This window comes from Callorhinus ursinus, unplaced genomic scaffold (genome assembly GCF_003265705.2).
Source record: "Callorhinus ursinus isolate GAN/ISIS: 27379988/994484 unplaced genomic scaffold, GSC_fseal_2.0 scaffold19, whole genome shotgun sequence".
Classification (NCBI taxonomy): domain Eukaryota; kingdom Metazoa; phylum Chordata; class Mammalia; order Carnivora; family Otariidae; genus Callorhinus; species Callorhinus ursinus.
In genome coordinates, this window is record NW_027397081.1 from 1,611,722 (window position 1) to 1,621,058 (window position 9,337).

The window sequence follows — 9,337 nt, forward strand, 5'->3', positions numbered from 1 at the left end:
AGAATGTTACGTCAGCTTAAAGCAGCAGAGGGTTTGAGAGGATGGACTCCAGTTTGGAAAGAAGTTCTACTGTGGGTGAAATGCTAGCAAACAGCCTCCTGTGCTGCAGAGAACTCGTTCCTGACGGGAAGAGTGGATCCGCGCAGCCAACCGCATTGTTGTCTTGAGAATTTGCCGCGGCCACCCCAGCCTTCAGCTGCCGCCGCCCCGATGAGTCGGCAGCCCTCAGCACTGAGGCAAGACCCTCCACCAGCAGAGGGGTGATGGCTCACTGCAAGCTCAGATGATGTTAGCAAATTTAACAAATATTTTTTAATTAAGGTGTATAAATTTTGTTTTTTTGAGACAATGCTATTGCACAATTAAGAGACTATGGAATAGCATAAACATAACTTTTATAGGCGCTGGGAACCAAAAAATTCATTTGACTTGGTTTATTGTAATATTTGCTTTATTGTGGTTGTGAGGAATCGAACCTGCAATATCTCTGAGGTATGCCTATATAGCAATAATAGAAATAAACATGCTTAAATTTGAGGTCTTAATCCAAATCAGTATTCAGGAATAATCTTAAGCTAATAAAATTTATTTAATGGCAATAGTCACGCTAGATCATCATGTCATTAAATTATTTATCATGCTAAATAGATGAAAAAGACATGGATGTATGAATGTGACAACCGTTAGAGCAAAGAGAAGGGATCCCTGACCAGGCTTGTGAGCAGGATATATGTAAAGTTAGGATGACGTATACTAGCTAAGAGAAGAGGACTTCCCACATTTATCTCTTGATTGTATTTTGGCACTTTTAGAATATTATTGAAGGTAATTTTTTTCTTCTTAACCATATAAGCTCTTTAGCTACAACTCCTGTTCCTTGAGTTTTTCCTACTAATTTGAGAAATTCTAGAAATCCATGTGTCAGAATCTCTTTTAAAGTGTAGAAGGAGAAATAAACATGAAGATGTAATATTCACTGATCCTGAGTATAAGATGCATAGTGTGGTTCTGTAATACACATACAGGGAATTTTCACATTGAATTAAATAACCACCTTTTACTTCAAAGCCACATTTTCTTCTCTTATTCTCGGTGTAGCGTTCTGTCTTTGCATTGGCTTAGAGATCCTTTCTTCCCAACTCTCCTGCTGTGTTGACTGCTGCTCCTCAGCGTGGCTCCCCCGTTCTCTGTTCCCACCCCCGTACCACTTCAGATGGTGGTGAACTCCAGGAATTCCCTTCCTGTGTATTCACAGGTTTAATAAACTTGGCCACTGTAAAACAACAGTATTACAAAATGGAGTGGGACAGCAAGGAATTTTAATAAGTTTTGAAGTGTTCAATGTCAGTGATTTGTGCTGCTTTTCAGTTAAGTATGACCTGACATATTATTCTTCTAGAATTCAAACCTGATTCATCAGAAGGTGTCTCCTCCTAATGATCGACAAGAATCTCCAATATTGTCATTCATCATTCTGGAACAATTTAATGCCGTTCGCTTAGTCCAAAGTATTCATCAATCTCTTGCCGCTCTCAGCAAAGTCATCAGAGGAACTACCTTACTGAGTTCAGAAGTACAGAAATTGGCAAGTGCTTTATTAAACCAAAAGGTAAGCCAAAATTAAATATATGTGTTTTTATTTCATTATTATAAATGACTCTTTCATTATGTATACATGTGTCAAGTCTTACAGTTAACAGTAACAGAAAACCCAAGTTAAACTACCTTAGCCAGATAGGAATTAATTGGCTGATATAATGGAAGGATCCAAGGGAAGCCCGCGTTACGTCAGCTTGATGCAAGAGCTTCAGATCGTCATTTGGATCTTAGCTTGTATTACTTGTCTACCTGTCCAGTCATGTTGTGAGTGAGTGCATATATATACACACTTAATGTATGCTTACTGTATATGTGTATGTGTATGTTTGTATGTGTCTATATATGCAGCCTCCATGTTGATTTCACTTTGGGGCAGGTCGTCTATACATGATGGTATCCTGGCATTCTGAGCAACAGAAAGAATACCTTTTTCCTGGTAACTCAGGCAAAAATCTTGGGATTAGCTTTAATCCAAACTGATTGGATTGTGTTTGATGCCTAGCCCCTTTACCATTCTCTGTTCAGGATTGGCAAAGTTCTCTTTGGCTAGAGCTTCAGCTGAATATGTATACCAGCAGCTAGGATGAACTCAGCTCCATCTGTAATGTGGTACACTCCCAAGTAAGGGAAGGATGGTTACCCAGTGGAGAATCAAGGTACTTTTAGCAGAAGAAAGGGAAATCCACGTCTCTTGCTGAATAATTGAGCCATTTTATTTTTTTTTAAGATTTTATTATTAGAGAGTGTGAGAGAGAGCATGAGCGGTGGGGAGGGGGAGAGGAGGAGAGAGAAGCAGACACCCCGCTGAGCAGTGAGCCCAACATGGATGTGGGAATCGATCCCAGGACCCTGAGATCGTGGACCTGAGCTGAAGGCAGACACTTCACTGACTGAGCCACCCAGACACCCAATTAAACCATTTTCAATATCAGTAAAATCCATGTATTATAGATCTATTGGCTAGAAACAAAAAAAAAATGGAGTATCTGACATATATTTACTTTAGTTATTTGGAAAATACACACCTTACAGAACTTGGCATCTGGAAAAGATTTCACTAGGGTCCCATAGGAATTTAGAAAGAAAAAAGTTTTGTTTTCCCCCTGCCCCCAGTAGTGTTTACCCTCAAAATAGAAAACTCTGACGGTCAACTTAAAGTCTTCTGCATAAAAGATCATCTTCCTGGAAGTTCCTATATCTTACATAAAAAGATTTCTTTTTTAGTTCAGGCTGCTATAACAAATTCCCACACATTGGGTGGCTTAAACAATAAACATTTATTTCTCATAGTTCTCAACATCAAATTGCTGGTAGATCTGGTGTCTGATGAGGCCTGCTTCCTGGTTTGCTCATGGCCATCTTTTTGCTGTGTTCTCACGTAGCACAGAGGAAAGAGAGAGGAATCAACCTCTCTCCTGGGTCTTAGGAGGGCATTAATCCCATCATGATTGCTCCATCCTTATGACTTATTACCTCCCCAAAGCCTCGTCTCCAAATATCATCACCTAGGGGATTAAGGTTTCAGCATATGGATTTGGGGGAGGACACAAACTTTCAGTCCACTGCAGTATCCATTCCTTTTCTGCATAGACAAAAAGGCATACTCTGGCAACCTTACGTTCCTTTTTCCCTTTACCTTGGAAAGGAAATCTCTGCTTTGCGTTGTGTACTGCATTTAAATGGCTTTTCTTTGTAGATAGATGACTATTTGAATCGATGATATTCAAAATATCGGAGTAGTAGTATATTCTGTAAGCTGTATGTAGCTTCTTTTTAATTTAAAGTAGATATATTATCTGTCATGAAAGCTCCTTGGGCATTTCAAGGAAACACTGAGAAAGGATTGTAAGAGCTCTGAAGAGCTTACATTGGTTAGCTCATGTAAGCACCACATACAGGTTGGTGCTCCTGTTACCCTTATTCTACTGGGCGGGGCCTGAGGCAGAGTGGCGCTCAGTCACTTAACCCGAGTCACGCAGGGAGGACTTGTAGAGTCAGGAACCTAGGCGGGTCTGCTGCCATTATAAATAGAAATGATTTAAATTTACCAAAAGATACATTTTCATGAGAGTGTATTTCCTTAAAATCCAACTTTACGCTAAGGGCACAATGTCTGGGATTACATTTACTGACAGCTGAACGAGGTCTAGGAGGAGACACCGATAGAGCACGGCGAGTGTAGAGGGAGGAGAGCAAGTTTGGGAGAACTTGCACACACTGACCGTAGCAAATTCAGCCTAGATCAGATTTTGAGGTTTCTAAAGCCAAAGAAAGGGTGTTTGGATTAAATGCCATAGGCAATAAGAATATTTTCATGTAGAAATAATGTCACAAAAGGCCAAGAAAGTGGCCCGTGGAACAGGTCTGTCTGCCACTTGTAGCTGTGTGACTTGGGTGGGTCCGCTAAACCTCTCCAAACATTACTTTTCTCCTTTGTAAAATGAGGATAATAAAGATACCTACCTTATGGAATTGGTATGAAAATTAAATTAAATCATAGGGAAAGTGCTTGGTACAAAGCAAGCATCCTTTAAATGATAGTTGCTTTTGTTATTGTTACTTCAGGAGAACTTTATTAGGCTAAAAGCACTTTTGGAGCAGTTGACTGGTAACATTGTGCAAAACTAGTTTATAGAAGTAGGGATAAAGTGTAGGTTACTGTTTACTCATCTCAGTAAGAAGAGCTGGTTAGGATGTGGAATAGGGTGACTCAAGAGGGTTGTATGTGATATTAATGAAAAATAGAAAAAGTTATCAGCAGACCTGGCTTCTTGTTTTGCTTCTGCTGTAAACCATTTGGGTGATCTTTGGCATAAACACTTGAAAAAAATGAAGAAATCATTTTTTTATGATGGTTTTGTAATATGGCTTATTAGACCATAGTGAAAGATAAAGAGTTAAGTTGGCTTTATTATATGAAACATTTTCCATGAGTAAAACCAAGGAATGGCGTTTTATAAAGAAGTCATAGATTTTTAATTCTTGATAACGCCTCTTTCTCTTCCCCTGACTCAGTAAGTTCTCCCCAGTGTTTCTGTATTTGGCATAGCACCAGGGCCTGACGACTTCTTAATTACAGTGTGTTGAGGATGTAGACAATCTCATTTTTAATGTATTAAGTTTTATATATTACACTTTTTTTAAAATTTATTTGTCAGAAGGACAGAGCACAAGTAGGGCAGGGCAAGCTGCAGGCAGAGGGAGAAGCAGACTCCCCGCGAAGCAGGGAGCCCGACGCGGGGCTCGATCCCAGGACCCTGGGACCATGACCTGAGCCGAAGGCAGACGCTTAACCAACTGAGCCACCCAGGTTGTCCCTATATATTACACTTTGAATTGAGAAATACAGCCTCTAAAATATCACTATTTTTAAAATATTTTTATAATTTGCATGAAAACAAATTGGTTAAAATTCTTTCCAAGGATGAAAGCATGTTTTGCAAAGCCCATTTACATTATACAACAGAGAATGTCTCTAGAGATGTTTCCTGGTGTCTGATGAGACTCAGATGAGACTGGGCTGACCTTCACCAAGACAAGATCCATAAAATAGTTTCTGACATTTACTTTCCAATGAGTTTTACCAAAAATTGTGAATCCAGTACTATCCCATTTATTTCAAGATAAAAATTTAATGTTTTATTACATTTGAATGTGACAAGTTTTGTATTAAGTGATAGGATTTAAAATGTAATTTAGGAGATAGTTCAGTACTTGACATTTTCTTACTGTGTTGACATGATTGGAGTAAGAATTTTCTTAGAGAGAATTACAACTTTTTTATTTCTTTGACAGCTTCTGGTAATCTACGAAAACTTTTTTTTGTAAAAAGTCACAATATTTATAATTTGTTAAAGAGAACAGTACTGTTAAATATTGTGACTCTTCTTTTACATATTAGGACATGGGCTTTAAATTATAATTTAAATGAATAAAAATTGAAAAGATAAAATACAAAATCATTTCATCTTTTTTGCTGAGCAATGCCTTCTGTTCAGATATGCACATACATACATATAGAGCTTTACTGTATAGCTTCAGGATGTCTAAGAGTTAGGATCTCCTCTGCTGGACAGTTTTTTCCTTTCACTCCTTTCTCTGCCATGGTCTTCTTTCTAGCAGTGGTTTTCGAAGTGTGGTCTGCAGACCAGGAACATCCACATCACCTGAGAACTTGGTGGTGTGAATTCTTGACTGACTGTGTGAATCAAACTCTGTGTTCCCCTGCAGTCTGCATTTTATCAGTCCCTTGAGATGGTTCTGATGCAGGCCAAGGTTTAGAAATGCATCGTGTAGTCATAATTCCCATAAAAACTGGCAGAAGCACCTGCCACATCACCTTTCAGCCCCCCCACTCCACTCGTCAGTGTCTGTGACCACCTCCATCATTGGTCTCTAAATCTTGCGGGAAAAGAAAAGATGCTCATTCTTATGAAATGTCTGGGGAGACCCCCAACTTTCCTTAAATGGTCCCTCTTGTAAAATTTATCTACCTTCGTGCAAATAGTGCTTTAAAAAGTCATCAGCTCTCTTACCTAATGAAATTATTAATGGTGAGTGATTTGCATTTTTCCATTAGAATAAATACCTTATGTTTTATGTAACACTTTACCAGGTGAGAGCACTTCTGTGCTCTGCTCTCATCATGCCCCTTCACTTAGATCAGAAAATATCCCATAAAGTGGCAGAGCCCATACTGCAGTGCTGGTGTTGTGTTTCCTACATCAGTGTTCTCCCTACTTCCTCTATCACTGAGTAATTTAATTCTATCATGCAGTTGTAGGGTAGTCTTTGTTACAAGAGGCACTTAGCAGCTTTGTGAACGCTGAACTCCACATACTCATCTCCAAAGGCTTATCACATACTGGGATGGAACTCCCCCACCTCTTTGTCTCTAGCTTCACTGAAATCTGAATTTTATTAGATACACTTACAAATAGAAATCAGTTCCTGTTGATTTATGTCAGTACGAAGGGGCCTGCATATATCCAGAATCTCTAGTGTCTTGGAATTCTCCTTCAGTATCCCTAATTTAATACTGTTAATGTGCATGATAAGAGAATATATACTTTTTTTTTTTTTAGCAGAGATTTTTAACTCCGGAATTTATTCTTCCCCTTGCCCTTTTCTATTCATTTAGCAAGTAGAAATGGAATTATAGTGTTGTAAGACCTTTGTGCTATATGGAAGTTTTATTAATATTATTTGGAGTTTTATTAATATCACTTAATAGCTGTTGTTTTTTGAAGGTAGACTGTAGTAAGTTAAAGATGTGTACTATAAATCCTAAAGCAACCAATAAAAATAAAATTAAAATACCACAGAGCTATGTGTAATGAGCCAATAATAGGACATAAGATGGAAATACAACCTTTACTTAAATAGTGCAAAAGAAAGATGAAGAAATAGAGAAGTGTGAAGTTACCAGTATCAGGAATAAGATAAGAGACATCACTACAGTTTCTATGGACATTAAAAGCATAATGGAATATTTTTAACAGCTTTATGCTTATAAATTCAACAACTTAGATGAAATGTGTATGAATTCCTTGAAAGATACAAACTACCAAAGCTCATTCAAGAAGAAATAGTCTATAGCCTATACTCTCTATCTATTAAAGAATTTGAATTTGTTACTAACTTTCCCACAAAGAGAGCTCCTAGAATTCACTGCTGAAATCTAATTAATATTTAAGGAAGAAATAATACCCACTCTCTGTAAACTCTTCCAGAAAATAGAAGAGGCAGGAATACTTCCCTGAACTTCCTGAGACCAGCATCGCCTGATAGCAAAAGCTAACAAAGACATCATAATAAAGGAAATCTATAGATAAATTACCTTCTTCAACATAGACCCAGAACTTCTTAACAAGATATTAACAAATTAAGTTCAACAAAATATAGAAGTGGATAATGCATTTTGACTAAGTGGGGTTTATTCTAGGAATATAAATTAGGTTGAATTAAAAAAAGTTATCATTTTAATAGACTAGTAAAAATTACATGATTATCTCAGTAGACACAGAAAAGGCATTAGACAAAAGTCTAATATATAGCTCAGTGGAATGGAACAAAGTGTCTAGGGAAAGACCCACTGATGTATGATCAATTGATTTTCACCAAATATGCTATGGAAATTAAAGAGTGAAAGGAAAACCTCTTTAATAGACAGTACTGGAACAATTGAAGAGCCAAAGCCAAAAAAAATTAATTAAAATCCTTCACCTGTATCTCCAAACATATATAAAAAATCATCCCCAAATTGATTATGTGGTTTTGAATATAAAAAGTTAGCCACAGACAGGAGAAAGATTAGCTAGACCCAATAAAGGAACATTTATCTAGAAATTTTTTTTAAGTACAACTCATTAATGAGAAGTTAAGCATTCCAAATTAAAAAAAAGAATACCTGAATGGACACTTTATCAAAAAGGTATACATATAGCACATTTTCTTTATCTGTGGATGGACACTTGGGCTGCTTCCTTTTTCTTGGCTACTGCAGATAATGCTGCAGTAAACATAGGGGTGCATCTATCTTTTCAAATTCGTGTTTTCATCATCTTTGGGTAAATGCCTGGTAGTGGAATTATTGGATTATATGTTAATTCTATTTTTCATTTTTTAAAGAGCCTCCATACTGTTTTCCACAGTGGCTGCACCGGTTTGCATTCCCCCCAACGGTGCACAGGGGTTCCTTTTTCTCCACATCCTCGCCAACACTTGTTATTCCTTGTGTTTTTGATTGTAGCCATTCTGACAGGTGTGTTGAATCATATTGTACACCTGCAACTAAGATAAAACTGTGTTAATTATACTTAATCAAAAAATAAGATATACAGATGACAAGCACATGAAAAAATGCTCAGTATCAGGGGTGTGCCCCGCTGGCTTAGTCACTAGAGCATGTGACTCTTGATCTTGGGGTCGTGAGTTCAAGCCCCATGTTGGCTGTAGGGATTACTTACGTAAATAAAAACATTTAAAAAAATGCTTAGTATCATCATTCATTAGGAAAATGAATATTAAAGTTACAGTAAGAATATCAATATATAGAAGTCAGTTGCATTTCTATACAGTAGTAGTGAATGCTAGTTCATAGCATTTAGAGTATCCAGAATGAAATTAAGAGAGCAACTCCACTTACAATTGTATTGAAACAAGTAAAAACATGGGAATAAATGTAAGAAAAAAGAGCAAGACTTGTATGTTGAAAACTGCAGAACATCACTGAAAGAAATTAAAGACTAAAATAAAATAAAAATCATCCTTTGTTCATGGGGAAATTGAGAAGTGGATACATGGGTACAGAGTAGTTTTAGGGAAGAAATTAGAAGTAGTTAAGATAAGTTGATTGGTAGGGGGATATTGAACCATCCTTGCACCCTGGGAAGAATCCCATTTTGATCTTGGTGAATGATTATTTTAATGTATTGTTGAATTTGGTTTGCTAATATTTTGTTGAAGATTTTTGCATCTATGTTCACCAGTGATATTGGCCTGTATTTTTTCTCTTCTTTTTTTTCTTTTTCTTTTCCTTTTCTTTTCTCTTCTTTTTTTTCTTTCTCTTCTTTCTATTTTTTAAATTTTATTTTATTATGTTAATTACCATAGATTACATCACTAGTTCTTGATGTAGTGTTCCATGATTCATTGTTTGTGCCTAACACCCAGTGCTCCACGCAGAACGTGCCCTCTTTAATACCCATCACCAGGCTAACCCATCCCCCCACCCCCC

At 37.2% G+C, this 9,337-nt stretch overlaps 1 protein-coding gene across 2 annotated transcripts in view; it reads left to right on the forward strand.

Moving 5' to 3' along the window:
- The window catches only part of DYNC2H1 (dynein cytoplasmic 2 heavy chain 1), a 376,065-nt gene that overhangs the window by 269,000 nt on the left and 97,728 nt on the right, over positions 1-9,337 (forward strand). For both annotated transcript variants that reach the window (XM_025893740.2, XM_025893745.2), the window contains exon 84: positions 1,400-1,609. In XM_025893740.2, the coding sequence (XP_025749525.1) occupies positions 1,400-1,609 (210 nt within the window). The remainder of the gene's footprint in view (positions 1-1,399; positions 1,610-9,337) is intronic.